General features: G+C 38.8%; 1 protein-coding gene across 3 annotated transcripts in view; it reads right to left on the bottom strand.

Moving 5' to 3' along the window:
• The window catches only part of LTBP1 (latent transforming growth factor beta binding protein 1), a 200,847-nt gene that overhangs the window by 136,116 nt on the left and 45,786 nt on the right, over positions 1–18,945 (bottom strand). For all 3 annotated transcript variants that reach the window (XM_086744059.1, XM_086744063.1, XM_086744060.1), the window contains one exon: positions 14,574–14,749. In XM_086744059.1, coding sequence (XP_086600185.1) covers positions 14,574–14,749 — 176 coding nt within the window. The remainder of the gene's footprint in view (positions 1–14,573; positions 14,750–18,945) is intronic.

The raw sequence follows: 18,945 nt of genomic DNA on the forward strand, positions 1-18,945 counted from the left end.
AGTCAATTCAGAAGACATTCTGGATTCCTGAATGCCAAGCATTTCTTATAAAAATTAACACACCTTTCCCCATGAACAGACCTAAGTGGCTTGTGAACTGCTGAGGCCAGAACATTTAAGTTTTCCTTTTGTTAACACAGCTTCACAAGCAATACTGCCATCTTTGTATTTTATTTGCATAGTTTTATATATATCTTTTCCTAGAAAAGCCCAATCCATTTTATATTTTATATTTTCAGATGGTTTAGTAACATTTTTCCTTTAGGATGTGATCTAATTAAAAAAACACGGTTAGTTGAGTCACAAAAGTCAGTCCTGCCTATACTGTAAAAACTAGTATTGGAGGACCCACACAAGTTTTCCAGCTTAGCTAAAAAAATTGCTTTGCCAGTATAGATGGAACTAAACCATGATTTAATTCTCCTTCATAGTATTCTGTTCTATGTGGTTGAGTGCTAAGCTGTAGCAAAATTTGGGCACAATGTCTATTACAAAAAATCTATTACAAAAAATAGTTTTTATCACAGTTCAGATTCTACCAGAAAAAATTCTGTAGCATAAATTTTCTGGTAGAAGAGACACCTTCGTATGAGACTGAATGGAAATTGTAAATTTGCCTGTCATCCCTTTTTGGTCAAAAAATATTAGGATGTAAGTTTGGGAGTAACGACATAGGAACAGCAGTTGAACAGTACCTTCAAAAACACAGGCCAGTATCTACACAGGTAAAGAGTACCCATGAAAGAATATTTAAATACAGCTTTTCAGGGAAGTAAGAAGCCCGAAATTCAAACAATAGGATGTAAGCCCTAGCCCCTATACAAATATTCAAATAATTATTCAAAAATGCTTTTGCTATAAAACAAATTCAATTCTCACAGTTATTGCTGTTTTGCTAGTCACAAAGAGCAAGAAATAAGACAGTTTCATATGCTTTTGAAATGGGAAGATCATCTTCACCTTTCTCAAATTTATGAAAACTATAATGAAACTATTATTTTCTTCTCCTTGCCTAGCAGGCCACAGCTTTTAACTTCCTCAATTCTTCTGGAGACATTTAGGAAGGATACAAAGCTAATGATGGCCTCTCAGCTGAAAACTGACCAGAGTACGAGAAGGTAATTCAAGGCAGAGACATTATCTTTATCCTTATCTTAGTTCTACCTAACTAGACAGTACTATCCTCATACATCCTAAAGTTTAGGAACCTTAGAAATATAATACCACATAGATTTAAATTGAAAACAGACGACAAATCCTTCTTCTGAAAGGAAGTTTTTGGCAGAAACTCTGCAAGGTTGGACTCTTGGACTTCCTTGACTCCTCTTCCCTTTCTTCTCTTCTATAGGCTTTCAGGTTTTTTTTTTTTCCCCCTCTTTTCCAAAGAAAATTAATTCTAAATGAGAAACTACATCCTTCAATATCACTTAGCTAGTTTGGCAACGTTAATGTTAAAAGCCACAATTTCAAGCTAGAAAAAGTCCACTACTGCTATAGCCTTGACCTCTTTTGGTTTTGGACTAGTTCATATTAAAGAAGGACAGTGCATTTTTAAGGTAGCATACAGATCATTTTCCTCTTTAAACTCTAGAAGCTTTACTAACGATGGCACTGTAGCATAGATATGACAAGATCTGCAATTTAGATTATCTCAAATTCATTTCTGAAAAAAAAATGATGGTGCTACAGCACTGCAACATAAATGGAATATTTTTTTAATATATATAGACAGAAATGTATCACAAACTCTTCAAAACCAATTTTAAACATGCGGAAATGAAACACCTCGCTCTGCTCTTTAAGTAAAACAAATGAGCCTAATTAAAGACAACAAAAGCAAGAGATACAAACACCAAATAAATAGCGAAGTTACTGGAAAAAAATGGCAACACTAGAGATAAACTCAAATTGTTGTTTTGATAACAATAGGACAATGTGTTACTAATACTTGCTCCTAAAGCTTCATCCCTGAGCTAGGCAGTAAATTCACAACAAGGAGGCTCAGCCAACTGCACCATCATTCTGCCTCATAGTCCAGGCTCACTTATATCTAAGAAGTCTTAGATACATTTGTCAAAGGAGAGCAGTGCAAGAATACACCCATAGTTTCCAAAACCTATGAAACTTTCTTGAGCCAGATTCAAAAAAGATGCCTGGGTAAAGTGATGAGATTTTAGTTGTAAATTGGCACTGCATGTATGTGATTTTATTTCCATCTCTGTAAGTCACTATGATATAATATTATGAACAAGGCAGGCTCCTGCTGTGATAAATTTACGATTCAGCAACAACTGCAGGAGAAATGGAAAATATAAGCAAAAGGATTTCTTCATAGAATCCCTTCTGCCCCCACTGCCCATCATTGCAAACTGGTTTTGTTTGGGTTTGAGTTGGGTTTTTTTGGTTTTTTTTTGTTTGTTTGTGGGTTTGTTTTGGTTTGGGTTTTTTTCTGCATTTGAAAAGTTGAATGAGTTAAGACAAGGCAGGTGGCAGGTTTTAGGTCCAGGTGGTCACATCAGCTCACACAGTCATGCCTGGGCAGAGCTGTATAAGGGGAACCTCCTAAGTCCCTTTCTCTGTAAAGCTACTCTGCCTTTGTTTCTTTCCAAAAGGATTTCTAAAAACACATTTTTGTCTTGGTTTTATGGCTGCCCTCACAGCTCCAACATTCTGCAAAAATTTAACTAGACGCTATTCAAAAGCTGCAGCGGAACTCAGATGATTTGTGGCATGTCCCTGTTTCGCGGGAAGACAATGGGCTAGCAACACTAGCGAAGGCAGAACTGGTATCCACTTAAAAAGATGACTACACTGTACTGTCTCATAGGTCAAGCAGGGCAAACAGAACAAAATATTTTGATGTGTTGAAAAACACATTTTATTATTGCATATATGATGTTTTTGTACTTCACAGTGATCTAATCAAAGTGATTCACGATAAAAATCACAAGCAGTGGCTTATACTGCGGACTCAGCTGGTGGAGCTTACACATGCCTCTCCCATAATCCTTGCACAAAACTTCTTTCTGACCCTATATGTAGAGGGTTTTGTATTTTTTTAATACCTTCACTTATGACAAATATCCTGAGGCAAATTTCCTGAGGAAAGAGAACTAAGCAAACTGTAGGTTTTCCATTAGTACCTCCAAGAACGATACACACTACCCTGTTTTCATGACATGTTACTTCTGCACTGAACTCAGTATGTTTTCATATGCGTATCTACACTGAGTCTCATTAGATCCGAAAATTCTACCTCAAAATTACATTCTCTTCACAAAGACAATAGATTGTATCAGGCAATTTCGTGTTTTCAAGTGATAACCATTGATGCATGAGGAGAACTTTGGAATGAAGATTTATCTTATCCAATCAAAGTAGATAAGCTTTTAAACAGCAAATAGATTCAATATTTAAAATTCTCAGATGACCAATTCCCTCTCTTCTTAATTAGATGCTGACAGGAAAAAAGCAGGTGTCTCCCAGTTATTTCACCATTCCACTGGGTTTAGTCTTTACCACTAGATATGCTTGTTCAGCCAAAAGGAAAGCTGACATTGTATAAAAATCAATCACCAAAGTAAAATAGTTATGCTTTTAGAACTATTGTCAAATGACCTTTTTACACTTTTGAAAATACGTGAGGAAGTTCTGTCATATCATCACTTAGTTATCAATTTAAAACAAACAGAAAAACTCCAAAAACCTAGTTCCCAAAGATTAGAACAACTTGGCTATCATACATCTTAGGTATATCAGCTTCTGGAAGACTTACTAATGTTAAGCTAAGGAAGAAAAAAAAAAAAAGGAAAAGAAAAAAGGAAAAAAAAAAAGAGAGAAAGACACACTAGATTCACATACAGGCCAGAGGCAGATCTTCCCTAAATTTCTGATTAAACATTGAGAGGAATACAGCCCTTGCTAGGCATAGAAAGGGCTGAAACAGATTCTGAGATACCAGCTAATCTCCTCTCTCTTCTTTTTCCCAATACAGGATGAAAGAGCAGCATTACACAAGAAGTCGTCCAGTCTATTCTCAAAATCCTTCTATTATGCAGATTCCGCAGCTTCCCTAAAGAACATATTCCAGCACTTCAGCTTCTTGTATTCCCTAATACCTAACGCGCATTTCCCCTGTTGCTATTCAAGTGTATTATTGCCCTGCCTTATCTACAGCAAACTCTGACAAAGCATTATTCCTCTGTGGATCAATTTCTAACATACTTCAAGACTGCTACTGTGAATCTTTCAGTCTCGTTTTCTCCACACCAAAACCATCTAAACTTTCACAGTCTAGCAGGTCATATTTTGTAGACCTCCATTCTTTCTTGTTTTGCTTTTGATACCACTCACTTCACCCTCATCTTTCTTCAAATATGCTGTCCAAAACTAGACAATACTGTAGCGGAGTTCTAATTAGTGTTGCGGAGAGCAGCAGAATTAATTAATACAGCTTACGTAAAACACTTCTATTGGTAGAACTTCTTTTTCTCAGACAACAGTGCACTATTGATACTTCACACTCAGAATCAGTCTGCAGACTAGGCCAAAAGGGCCCAGATCTCCCAAATACCTTTCTGATCTGTTGATATGGATGTCATCCAAGTGAAGCGAATGTGGAATATTCCCTACATGACCTTAGCAGGACTGAACTCAACCCTTACTCTGCTCCAAGCGTGGCAGTAAAACCTTCTGCTTTCAAATCTCCTGCATTCAAACCTCACCCATCTGAAAACTAGGCAGAATACGAGCCTTATTCTTTCTGAAACAGTCACAAATGCAAACAAGTCTGAAAACTACATGGATTACCCAGCTTTATTTCATCCAAGATCCAATGCCTTCTCTGATGCACAAAAGTACTTCCCACAGTTCTGCATGAGGTGAAGTGTATGTGTGCACACCCACTCAGTTAAACACTTAACAAGAAGGCAGTATGTCAAGCTGTACTTTATTTACCATGTCTAGACAGCTATAACTACACATTATTGACATGTAATTAATTCCAGCATTCCTCCTACTTTTTGTTATTTCTGTAACTCCTTATTTTTGTTGCATTTGTATGATCTAACAGGTATTTCATTAGTTTAACCTTTGATATTTTGCCACTTTTCAAGTACTCAGTTCTATTACCTGTACGTAAACCAATGGGGTTTCAAAGAGCAAAACACGATCCAGCTACCTACTACGACAGTAACTGAACAGTGATCTCCACAGATTCTTTATGTTGCCGTTCTTATTGCCACCATTGCTATTATAGACACTCCTCTATATACTTATCTGTGATTAGCCACAGCGCTACATCTTCACACCAGTTCCTCCTCCTGTCTTGTTTAGATGCTCCTACCACAATTTCCTCCCTTCAGTCAGAAATGAGCTCTCAGACTTCTTGCTTCTATTGCATTCTTGTTTCTTTACCCTCTTTCTAAGCCTGCTTGTTTCTTCAGTATCCTTGACAGACAGGCAAAGAAATTATCCAGAAGACTTGATGCTTCCAAGGTAAAGATGACAACTGAAAAGAAGTTATCTGGAACATCCTTTGTCCTTCCTGATTATCACAGGGACACAATCTCTCCCTTGCTCTCTGTCACAGCAGAGAGAGGAGGGACTTTGCTGTTTTCCTCATCACCACCAAAAAACGTAAAATATAGCAAAATTTTTGTCTATTCTTGGAGAGGCAAACTCTTCAGTTCTCTTAATCTCAGTTTAAGATAAAGATTAAGGTAAACACTATTGTTTGAAGTAATTTACAAGAGCAAAACTTGCTCCATTCAAGTAGATTTTCTTCATTAATTTTTCAAACTCTCTGCTGTCTACAACACAGGCTTACTGTGTTCTCTTTTATATGGACGGCTGTCACTTAAAGTATCAAAGGAGCACATGCAGGCTCAAGTGCTGATATAATTTTGAAAGACACTTGTAATTGTATTTACATACCCCTCAGGAACCCTTTGCTTTTTAGAGCATGTCAGAGGAATTGACAGTAATTACAACCATTTTTTTTTTGTCCTGTGCAAGTGCATGACATACAAATCACACATAGATTTGAAATCTGGGATCTGTCAGCAGGTTTCATGAATCACTTCACCTTCCTTGTCTTTTTTATCACTACAAAGCTTCTCTATATGCAGTCCTCAGGCAACAAACATCCTGCCTTGAACTAAAGCCATTTTCCATGTTTAAAGCAATTTAAAAACTCTAATCAGTAATAAGAATATAACAATGATCTCCCCTTACATAGTTTAAGATGTTCCAGAAAAAGGTACCATCCCAAATAAATTAGAGATTACAATGTGCTTTGAGATGTCTGACGGAATAGCCTCAACTCTATTCAATTAAATTTGCTGGGGGATAATTCTTTTAATCTAGTTTTTGTTTATTTGTTTTCAAGGTATTACATGTAGACTAGGATCCACAAATGGATACAATGCTAAACATCTTAAAATTTAGCCTTGAGTTATACCACTAATCAGTTCTAGGTCTCTTGTACAACGGATGAGAGAAGTTAATTGCACGGAGCGAGCAGCCTAAGCAGCACACTGAACAGGAATGTGCCCAACCCATTAAACAGGAAACGTCTAGGACATAAGATTGCTTAGGTCAAATCCTTTTAGGGCTCAGACACATTTATTTGACAAACTGGGCAACTCTTCACTATAGCTGGGTTCCAAATCCCACCATGACTACACTATAATCCTCCTTAGGGAGCTTAATCCTGCAGGAGAGTTTAACAAGGCTTAGTGACTGCACTTCTAAGGACAGGCATGCAGACAAGTGCTTCAGCTGCAGGTCTGAGTGGGAATTGAGCAAAATTTAGCACCCAGATGGCCTGTCTTCTTCAAAGTGAAGCACTTCTGAAACAGAACTTCAAGCTCTTCAAAAGTCTCATGCTTGAAGGTTCACATCCATGCTTCAGGTTTGGGGCTGGAGACCACTCCAGCTGTGAGCAACCCAGCACAAGATTCAAATCCCATAAGCCTTTTTTAACCCTCATTCAAGTTATCCAGATTCTTCGGTCCCTAAAGCCAAAAGGCTTTCACTTGAGGGATAATGGAACAAAAGCCAAAAAGCCACAGACATACATCAAGCCAGAAAGTCATTATACACAATGCACATCTCAGCTCTAATGAAGCAGCAATGACTTCATAGACCAGCATAAGCAGTTTTCCCCTGATGGAGCTAGGTACTACTGCAGGAATTGCATGCTCCAATAGTGAAGTCAGCATCTTCGCACACAAACTTACAGCTACGCAGGAGCTCAGGTGGGCACAGATGAACATATGTTATTAGCATCATTGACTCTTTAGTATTACCAGCTAAATACAACCACTGCTGGCCACTTTATCAACAGGACTCTTTCAAGAAGGTCTGAATTAGGCCTTTATACACTGGGCCTAAGACTCATTCCCATCTGATCTCACTCATCTGAATTTACGCATTTTGCCTAAGGTAGGCATCTAGGCTCCTTTCACAATCAAGACAATAAACTTTACCCTGCCCTGTGACAGTATTACAAGTCTTAAGTTGGAAGCATTGTTACTTCCTTGGAAAATAAGTTTTTAAGATAGACACACTTTCCCCCTCCCAACATACATGACTCCCTTAAATAAGAAACCAAGTCTTCGGTGCAATACTCTGAAAGTGTTTACCATTTCCAGGAAGAACAGGGAATAAAAGTTAAATGCATATTACCTTACAGAGTATATCCACTTAACATTCTATTTCCTGAAAGGAAGCAACAGAAAAGCACTAAGGAAGATAACAAACTGTAAACAGTGACAAAGGACAGAACGTCATGGAATTAAGTTATAAATGAACACGGCCCCCTCTGCATGCTGAATCACCGCTAAAAACCTTTTCTCACCACTGCATGCAGCCAAGATCTTTTTTTTCCCCCTTTATTTTCTGAAGGGGGAAAAAATGATGACAGAAATAAGGATGTCACTGATTCCGAAATAATCAGTTCCACTGGGTATAAAAGGACCTTCTTCTTGCAGTACTTTTTTGGCAACATTTATTCGTTCCTTCTGGCATGGGTGACAGCACTGAGAGAAGAGCACTTTCGCATCTCCTATGAGTAAAACCAGACTTTGCTACTTGCAACAGTCAGAACAAATTCCTAGTATCCAAGACTTGTATCACAGCAACTCCAGAGTTAGGCTGGCTAAGGGACTTCTAATGTTTAATTGTCTGGATTCAATTGGTCTCTATCCAGCTAAATTACTATTTTTCAAACACGTCATAGAGGTTTTCCCCTGCAGAATTTTCTGGAAAGTCTCTTCTCTTTTTCTTCTTGAGAAATGTTTGGTTTTGGAGCCAATTCTCTTTCATCACAGCAGTTGAGATGCATTTGTCTCAGTCTGTGTTTTCCCCCAGCTAAAACACGTTTTGAAGTGATTTTAATTCTGTTTGCCAGATCACCAATCTGTTTTTCCAACATTTTTCCCTCCACTGCTGGTTTATCAGCCTTGGCCTCCATATTTCAAAGCGTAGAGAGATGATAATTTGTTTTTGAGTGAATGTAACATTTAAATTAGTTCCTATAAAAGCACCAGCAACGTTTGCCTGTCACGCAGACATTCAATTATTGGTGAGCTCAGAGCCATAAAATCTTTTCAGAGTCCAAAGAAAAATACCACATTTTTTGGGGGGTGCTGATTTACTGGCCTCTTCAATTATGAACCCTTTATGGATACACAAACAATGAGAAAGATAGCTTAGAAAGGATATTGTTAAAATGCCTGCAGCTATAGTATATTAAGATAAGCAGTTTGTATTTATACAGAGTTGTTCTGTCTCCAAGGATTTCAAAGAACACTGCAGTCTTATAATTGCTAAATAAACCACGCTTATTTGTTAAAAGTTTTTTTTTTCAGAATTTGTCACTCTGCTTTTTAAAGCAAAAGCAAAGTAAATGTGTTGCTTGATTTGATAGAGTTAACTGCATTAGTGTTAATCTAGTTAAACCACTTAATTTATACTTGGAGTTTAGCCTCTTGTTTCCAAATCTTGCTGGAATCAAATGCAAACTTTAAATGGCTGTTATAAATTGTCATGCCTTTTCAATAGCAGTATGGGTAATGTTCTTAAATGGAAGAGAGGAAAAGAACACTTTACTAAAATTGTTTGGGTTTTGTCATCAAAAAAGCCACAGTGTTGTTTGACCCTGATGCTGACCGCACTGAAATTTTATCTTAAACATTTTAGAATGTCCCTGAAAAATCTTCCCTGCCTCTTCAAGGGGAGCAAAGGCTTTGAACACACATGCAAATATTTTGCATTTGAGAAAACAAAAATAAAGTCCCCGACATTTATACACTTACCCCATTCCCTTATTTGTATTTGACTTTGTACAAACTCAGGAGCAAGACATGAATGTCAGTTCCCATGAGTGACTGAAGGGAACGACTCTACATTGCCTCCAAATTCACGGTGTTGTGATTTTTCAGTTATTTCTGCTTGTTAGTCTTTTAACTGTTCATTCTCTTCTTACTCACCTGATTCTGCTGGCTACATCTTGTTTAGTCAGTGTATGGCCTTAACATCCCTCCCTGACCTCCAAATTTCCCCAAACTTCTATTTAGAAAAGTTACCACTGTTCAACTCATATCCATCCATCCATACGTAGGCAGAAGTTACAAGGAACACAATGCACTGCTCTAGTTAAGACAAGTCAGTGAGAGAATTATTTTGTTGTTTAATGCAGAGTGGTTCCACAAACCAACACCAAGAAGGGCGGAAAGAATATCTGACCCGCTGAAGACCTGCGGGAGCTTTTCCCCTAAAGTCAACAGATGCTGAATTGTGGTAGAATGTTAAATCACACAGATGCATTTACACGGAACACATGCCATATCTCTGTATACATTTTCTTAAACACTAAAACATTTATGTATTTCACAGCTGTTTACCCATACTTACTGATGGGGAAATACTATTATTATGATGTAAGTGTCACATAGTGAAGTCAGAATGGTGCAATTTCACAAAAATAGTCTAAACTGGAATTTCAAAGCAACACCTGTTTTTGCTTAAATCAACCTATGAAGTCACCAGTGAAACCAGCATGTGTAAATTATGTATGAAGTTAAAAAGAGCTTCTCTAAGTTATCAGTGTATTATGCTTCCAATAGTAGGAAAGCTATTGCTATGCCAAAATTGTAATAAGAGTATTCTGCACATCACAGTTCTAAGTGGTGGGACATTTTCTTCCACATTAATCTTATTTTATGTACATAAACATACGTAAAATTATGTTGTAAAATATGAGGCAATAAGGTATCGATAGTTAGCACAGTTACAAGACTTTCAATATGATTGTTTCAGCTTCATCTTTACACAAAGATTTAAGTGCTGCCCACAGAACCATGTGCAGATACTGGAACTCTAACACTCATACACGCATACTTATCCAACTTCAGGGCGGAGAATGGATCGAGAGCAGCCCCAAGGAGAAGGACTTGGGAGTGCTGGTGGATGAGAAGCTCAACATGAGCAGGCAATGCACCCTTGCAGCCCAGAAGGCCAACCGGATCCTGGGCTGCATCAAGAGGAGTGTGGCCAGCAGGTCGAGGGAGGTGATTCTCCCCCTCTACTCTGCCCTGGTGAGACCCCAGTTCTGGAGCCCCCAACATAAGAAGGACATGGACCAGTTGGAGAAGGTCCAGAGGAGGGCCACAAAGATGATGAGAGGGCTGGAGCACCTCTCCTATGAGGACAGGCTGAGAGAGTTGGGGCTGTTCAGCCTGGAGAAGAGGAGGTTCCGGGGAGAACTTAAAGCGGTCTTCCAGTACCTTAAGGGGGCCTACAAGAAAGATGGGGAAAGGCTGTTCAGTAGGGACTGTTGCGATAGGACGAGGGGCAATGGTTTTAAAATAGAGGGAGGTAGATATTAGGAAAAAATTTTTTACACTGAGGGTTGTAGAACACTGGAACAGGTTGCCCAGAGAGGTGGTGGATGCCCCATCCCTGGAAATGTTCAAGGCCAGGTTGGATGGGGCTCTGAGCAACCTGATCTGGTTGGAGATGTCCCTGCTCCTTGCAGGAAGTTGGATTAGATGGCCTTTGAAGGTCCCTTCCAACCCTAACCATTCTATGATCTTTAACATTATTTCCAGGGTGGGGGTTTGATTTTTTTTGTTTTTCAAAAACAGGACTTTTAAAAATCAGTATGAACAACTCTTAACAGCCTCCTCCATTAGGCACAATGGATGAGAATAACAAATTTAGCACTAAAGAACTTAAAAATTTTATGTGAGCTTTATGACTGATTACAGTAGTTAGTCTTAGGAGAAGGCTTGTATCCCACAGCACAAAAGATCAAAATGCTTGATGGTAGAAACGGCTACTGGCAGGTAACTGCATTTCACATCCCAGGGTGACTTTAAATACTATTAGTGTAACCCCAATGGCTTACTGAATTTTCAAGCTCTGTTGATGTGATATATAACTTTACAGTAAAATTCAGTTTAAGAAGCAAAAAAGAATAGACTGTTTTGTTATCTTTAATAAGACTACTATACTGCATGTCCTGAAAGCTATCAGAGTAGTGAAACTGCTCATAAACACACCTGAGTAAATGTTCCATGAGGAATCTTAAATTAACTTAAATAAAAAAAAAATGTTTAATGTGACTAATCTTTAACTGTTTTCCCTAGTATTTCCAAAAGTTGATCTGGCAACACTATAATGGGACATTCAAGCACGACTGACTGGCTATGAATCAGAAGATGCCCAGAAGCACCTACTCAGGATTGGCAGTTTTCTTAGCAAAGCACCATTAGCCCATATCTTATTTGCCTCTGCCAGTACAGCCCTGTCTGTAAAGGTATTTCAGGACTGACACTTGGTCCATTTTCAAGTCTAGCCATTTCATGTCACAAGATCGAAATGATCTGCAGAAGTCCAGAAAAATCAAGATCAATTGCAGCTACAGCTGGAAAAATATTATTTATTCTATGGAGTACATCTTTCACAGATGTCAATCTCTGTCACAGTGGTAATACTTCAAAGTAAAATGCCTAGAAATGCTCAGGAAAAAAAAAGTAAGAGAATGACTTGCTTTGCACCCATGTTAATTTATAATTATGAACTCTTGGGCAATGCCACCAAGTATTATCTGGCTACTATTACTTCTCTGAGAAAAATATTTAATGATAAGGGGGAAAAAGGGTCTTGAAGCATTCAGTACTAAGTTTCTGGCTTTTGCTTTTTAAGAAAATTATTACATTTCCCCTCTTCCTTCTCAAGTGTCTCCATATTACCAGTACATATTCCTTTGCTCAGTGAAACAAGAGGCTGTGCCATGAACCAAGATTATACATTTAACAGCAGTGAGACAATACTATGAGATCATCAGCCACTCATAAACTTTCTCATATTAACTGGACAATGAATGTCAACCCTGCCATAAGCATGACATAATTCACAGGACCTCATCCCTCAGTTCAAGACAGGGCTAGGAACTGCATATTGGTTATCACAGAACACTTCACATGAAATTTCACATAAATCTTATCTCACTGTAATTAATTCAAGCATCCCTAATATTAAAATACTGACAGATGAAGTTTTAACACTCAGTTTCTATGAAAACAAGTAGTCTTCTATCCTTGGAGTCCATTCCAGCACCTCTAGAAACCAGAAGTCAACCTACATAGATATAGCTGGCCATGTCCTATGTCTCCTGTTCAGGCTAGGGATATACAATCTTAAATTCTAATACTGCACTCTGTACTAGCAGATATCTAAATCACTAAATCAGAAGTTGCAGTCACTGACTGTCACTCATAAATGTAGAGGTGGAGGCAAAAATAGGTAAAATGACCTTTTTTAGGCTGCTCAAAAGCCCAGTATCTGAAATTTCAACATCATACAAATAGCCTCAGACTTAGTCCTGCATTTTACCTCTGAAGGAACAATCAAGTTATGGCTGATCTTATCAGGCCACAAAAACTGCTTTAACTATCTGTTCTTTGGGTGTTTTAGGAATCACAGGCTTTCTGATAAGGGTAGAAAGTTTTACAAACACACTGCTCACTGAGGAGATTCTTAGAATTTGATAATGAATACTCTATGTCTTCAGCTCCTGGCTTTCCTTCTCCTAGTTACATCTCTCACAGTATTGTAATTAATAGAGAAGCTCCAATAAGCTAGAAAGTGCTAGAAGCACTGGCTTCTTTGTCTTAGAGTTGCACTGAGTTCTCTCTTTATGCTATGACAGAAAAGCATCACTGATTGTACCTGAGGTAGACTGACTCAAACAGTCTGAAAGAAGGGGACAAAAGTGAAGATTTTTTGGCCAGAATCTGGCCAACAAGAGTCACTCCAGGTACTGGGAGAACTATACAACCTGGGATTTGTATATTTCTTGTCAGACAAGAGGGACACAATCCAATCCAGGTGGCCACTTTATTTGGAGGAAAATTACAGCTGGCTGGAAGAAAAGCAATGGTATCTTATTTGCAAAAAAGATTATTGGTTGATGATGACAATGTGATTAAATATATCTTTTTGAAGCTTCTAAGAAAGGGATGTAGTGCTTTGCAAGCAGTATACTTCACCACTCAAAGCATTAATTGAAAGACCTCTGGCTGCCCTGTTCTTCCCATTAAGGCCAAGATTCTAATAAACCATCAATGAACTTACACTTACACTTGAGGAAAAGGAAGCAGAGAGCTGCATTTAAGTATAAATGGACAAATCATAAAGATACTCAATGCAGAAATGCAAAGATACTCACACAAAGGAACCATATTTACAGATTTAGAAGGAAAGGCTCTTCCCTAAATCCTCAGCAGAACATATTTCTCTCTGCTACAGCAGAGAAAGTCTGTCAGGAGAGATTGCAAGTACCTTAGGTCTCCATGTTAATCAGTCTATTATTTAACTGCAGGAACTTTTCTCCAAATCAAGCCAGCAGACGCTCTGTAATACCTAACCCATAATTCATCAAGCTCTTCATCTTTTAAGCCAAAACTTGTCCTCAAGCTCCCCACACAATGGGGCATGAGCCAAGGCCACAAGCTGGGCACCTACACAATCCTTTTTTTTATAAATATGAAGCAGAAACTCATGTAGCCTCCATACTGTGCAGAAGTTCATAAACACATAATACATTAGAGAAAAAATAGTTACCAGTGAGACCACAATCCTGGACTCCCAGCTTTACAAAAAGGGTATCCGTCATACTGAAGTAAAGGGAACTGTCATCTTACATTGACTACACTCACGGTTATGTCTACTCTAGCAAGTGCTCACAAAGCACCTTTCATCTGAAGGAAAAAAAAACTATCATTTACAAATAGCATTATGAGATTCCAGCAGTGAATCAGGTTCAATTTTTTTCTTCAGCCAGGAAATCTGTTTTGCCTCTCAACAGGATCCAGAATGCTGGGCCACTTACTAATCTAAGAATTCTCTCATGTTTAATTATTTTTACCTTTTTTTGTCTTGACATGTTACTGCAATTCAGGTAAAAAACAAATGTTCAAGATCTTAAAAGAGAAAAAAAAAGAGAGAGGAGGGGCTTTTGAGGGGGAAAGAAGGGAGTACACTTTTTTTGCAGTTGTACTCACATTGAAAAGGTGATGCAAGTTGATCCTGGCTCAGTCTCAGTGGTAATGACCCCTCGGTGGACTGTTCTCCTGAAATCACTTTTTTTACTGGATAATATTTGGGTTTGATCACATATTCCTGTGTTTGGCCATGATGAAGATTCATCATCAGTGTCTGAGACGAAAGGGGTATCATCCTGTTTTAGGGGGAAAAAAAAAATAGGAGAGACAGAATGATGTAAGAATTAATAAATTAGACTTAGAAACTAGTGGTAAAAAATTAAAGACAAAATTATCTGTACTTCAAGTTCTCAAAACACAGTTTGGGAAACTTACTAGCTTTCAATTAAGCAGCTGATTTTCCAGGTATTTAGCATTCTCATTGTCTTGTCAGCTCAACAAACACCTAACAAAAAAGACTACAGGGATTATATCACTTCTTTTTCAATACAAGAAGAGACGTATCATTGATAGCTCAGGAAACAGGGAGGAATGGGAAAAAGTCTCCTCAAAATCATGAGCTAGAGCTCAACTTTGTTAGTGTACAGAGCCTTCCAGACCAGTCAGAGAAGCAGTGGTGTGTTCAAACCTCTCTCCATTTCTTACAAATCATTTCACACCAGGTACTTTAAGTAAAACCTAAGCCCAGCTGGCTTTCCCTCTCTGTTCCCAGAAACCCTGCTCCCTTCCCCACCATACCTCTCTGGCCACAGAGCAGAGCACTGCTCCTCTTCCCTTTTTCCAGCCTGTTTCCCATCTCATCAGAAGGTCTGTTTCCCAGCTCCACATTACCTTCCCCACCCACTTTCTCTTTGCCTGCACTAGTGAACATCTCTGACAAGCATCCCACAAAAACATGTCTTCCTTTCACAGCAAAACTATTTACTCTTCCTGTTGAACAAGATGATTCCTTCAAGCTCACCGATTCTCCCACTGCCAGTCCTAGCTCCTTACTTGTATTGTTAGATTCCTCCCTAAGATCTCAGCTTCCACTGGACAAGACCTTGCCAACTTTCAATGAAAATTCTGTTCACCTCCTCTCAAAACACATGGTTATTTAGTCACCATCAGCAGTGGGAAGCATTTATTTACTAACGGACAAACTGGCCTTCACTCTCCCACAGTGCTACCCAGCAAGAAACAAGCAAGGGAGCAAATTGTGCAGCTGAAATGAACATGCAATGAAACTGTGAGCCACTTTGGGGCCCCGAGCTGCAGCGTTCCACTGCCTAGCAAGTCACAGCACACCTTCAAGTAACAAACCTACTAACAGCAAGTTTGCAAGAAGTTGTAAGCTAGTGTAGATCACACTGTAGAGGAATTTCTCAGAGAGTAGTATCAGTGGCTAACAGGACTATGCTATCCTTTGCTCAAATGAAGGTGTATGTAAAAGAGTGGGATGCTGTAAGCCTCCCCCACTTTCTTCTCAACTAAGTGTCTGTAGTAAGTTCAGTCTGCAAAAGTGGAAAAATAGGAAAGTCATGGGATTTGTAACAACCATCCGTCAAAGAGCCATAGTTCCGCAGCATAAATAACTGTCCTCTAATAATAAGGCATGGGCACTATATGACAGAAGACAGCTAAGCAGCACTTCCCTACAGTGGCGGGACTGAACAGTTCCAGCTGAATGAGAAGTCAGACGATTATTGTATTGTTTTCCGACGTGTGGACCCTGAGCCAGGCTCTATCTCCAAAGCAATGCCCAACTCCTTAGTCATGTTATTCGAGGATGCTTAATAACTGCTGTAGCAAATGGATTTGTGGTTAGAACAGACAATGGGGTTTTGTCCTACACAGATGCTCTTGTTAACTTGGATCAGTTTGAGAAAAAGTGCATTCATTAACAGAGACATTGTATGACTCTTACATATAACAGAAACATAACTCCTCAGACTACCTCCAAGTCACATTTTTCTAATACAGTGCTTACACAGTCTCATTATATTCGTTCCCCCAGATTAAGAGAGAATATTGTGCTTTCTGTGTTGTCTTTTAAGTTTCCTACCAGCAGATCAAAAGAGAGGCTTCAGGGATGTTGGAGGTCAGGCTCAGAGTTCAACACAGTCTGATAAGAAGGATCACTGGGAAGACCCTCAGCCTGCGATAAAGCTGAAGTCATTGCCTTCAGTATGCTTACATATGAATTTCATTTCTTTGAAGGGTCACTACAATCCTTCCTGCACAACCTGTTTTTTTTCTACAGAGTTCATTTAACACCTATGTACAAAGACATCCATTTCTGCACCTGGACATAAGAATTCTTACCATGTTCTGTGTAAGCAGGTCATGACAACAGAGGTCAAAATACTATAGAAGTTGATACTATAGTAATCTATTAGAAGTTAAATATATGTAAGTTTATTAATAATGTTATCTTCTTTGACTGGACACAGATGCTGCCATTTAAGCGCCTGTTTTCTCTTAAGGCTATAACGTGTTGTAAAGTGTTACCTTTTATATTGGCACATATCCAGCCGCACTGTAGCTCAATCCTGTCAACCTACAATAGAGTCCATCATAACACTTGACATTAAAATAAAGCTCAAAAATCAATAAAAACCCAACATCTCACCAAAGACAGTAATGCCATACGTCGGAGGCTGAAAGTTTTACCACTAGAATTTACAAAAGTTGCCTCTTCCTTTCTTCTCAGGTATTGTAATTTTGTTCCTTAATTTAGCTTGCATTAATTATTAATGTTAATTAATGATTGTTACAGTAGTATAGGAGTAAGCTTTGTTTTGTGATTTACTCAGTAGCACACAAGAAAGCTCTAATCTTTACTCTAGAAATTCTAGTTCTTTGAAAGGAAATACCTTCACCTCATGTGAGTTGTTAATCTCAGTTTCACTACAGAGTGAAACATCTATTCTTCTGTCAAGGTGTACTTTTGCAATAGTTGCCTAAAACCGAAGTTAGGAGTTGTCTAGACCCTTTTTATTGCACATTTACCCCCAGTTTTTGTGATCTTGGTGTATAACTACCAAAGATCTTGAGTACAGGTACACACAGATGTACTCCAAATGTTTAGAAGTTGCCTAGTATTGGACACCCACTGCTAGCGTGGATGTGAGGTGTGAGCTAACTGGCAGCAGGTTTTTGCCAGCCATCAGAACACCTCAACTAGTCTTGCTCACAAGTGCAGTTCCAGTAGGAGCTGATATGGTCAAACATCAAAGCATTTATGAGATCCTTCTGTTCTGACTGTTCTTTTGATATTCAAATTATTCTCAACATGAATGAGTTCTTAAAGATGTTAGTTCATAATCAAAAGGATATTGCATAGCTAACTCAGATGCTGCGTTTTCCAGAAGAATCAAGGATACTCCACTAACTACATCATGGGAGCTATGAGACGAGTCACATAGCTATATCAAAAACTTTGTTATAAATGCTAGTGAAGGACTTGGGTTTTTCCTTCCTAGATCAGCACACACTTCAGTGCTGCGGGACTTCTAAGTAAGAAGATACAATTTCTAGTGGGCTCAGCAACACAGTGAGGGGTATTTTTTTTTTCCTTGTATTGATCCCTGTGAAAGAAGTCTTCAGAGCTATCCCTTCTAATTGACCTCAGAAGACAGAGGAGAGCAGGCAAGTAATACATCAGCACTGAAAGGGATTAATACAAATGTAAGATGTCACAAGGAAACATTTCAGGCCTAGATTGGTAACAAGCATCACCCTAGTCCCTGTTGAGCCTTTGCAAATGATTTTAACAGCTCTACTACAATGTATTCCCTATCCTCTAAAAAGCAGTGGTTGCTGCTATGACTGTTGGTGCCAGCTTGCCAAACAACCCTCCTACCAGCCCAGGAGTGCTACTGCTTCTTCCCTTTTCTGTAGGGGGGGGGTCTCTGCCAAGTTCTGGAGCTGTCTGAGCCCCTCATGCTGGTCCTGCCTTTGCATGGGGGCCCAGGTGCTGCAACCAGAGTCACATCACCTGCACCAGGGGCCCCTGGCACAAAGCAAAAGCCAAGCCCTGCTATTATGCTATGATTCATTTAGCTGTCCCAAGGCAAATAGCTCAGGCAGTCTAATCTCTGTTCAGAGTACAATAGGGTAGCAAATGCTAGGCACTGAATGGAGCGCTTTCATCTATTGCCAGTGTTGGAATACCCAAATTAATAACTAAGTAACAGGATAGACTGATTTCTTCACAACAGTACTCAAGGTTCAAGGCCACTAGAAATAGCTGGTGCTATCTTGCTACCACAGCCCACAAGAGGATACTTGAAGTAGGTCATAGACATTCTAAACCAGGTTTTTATAATTTAAAACAAAGAAATTAAAGACATCCTCATCAACTCATAGCCACTATACTTAATATTGAGATAAATAGTTCTTATCTATTAATAACAACCAGCACAACAACTGAAGGTATTTTATTGCTTCC

This window comes from Chlamydotis macqueenii, chromosome 3 (assembly GCF_036417535.1).
Source record: "Chlamydotis macqueenii isolate bChlMac1 chromosome 3, bChlMac1.mat, whole genome shotgun sequence".
Classification (NCBI taxonomy): Eukaryota; Metazoa; Chordata; class Aves; order Otidiformes; family Otididae; genus Chlamydotis; species Chlamydotis macqueenii.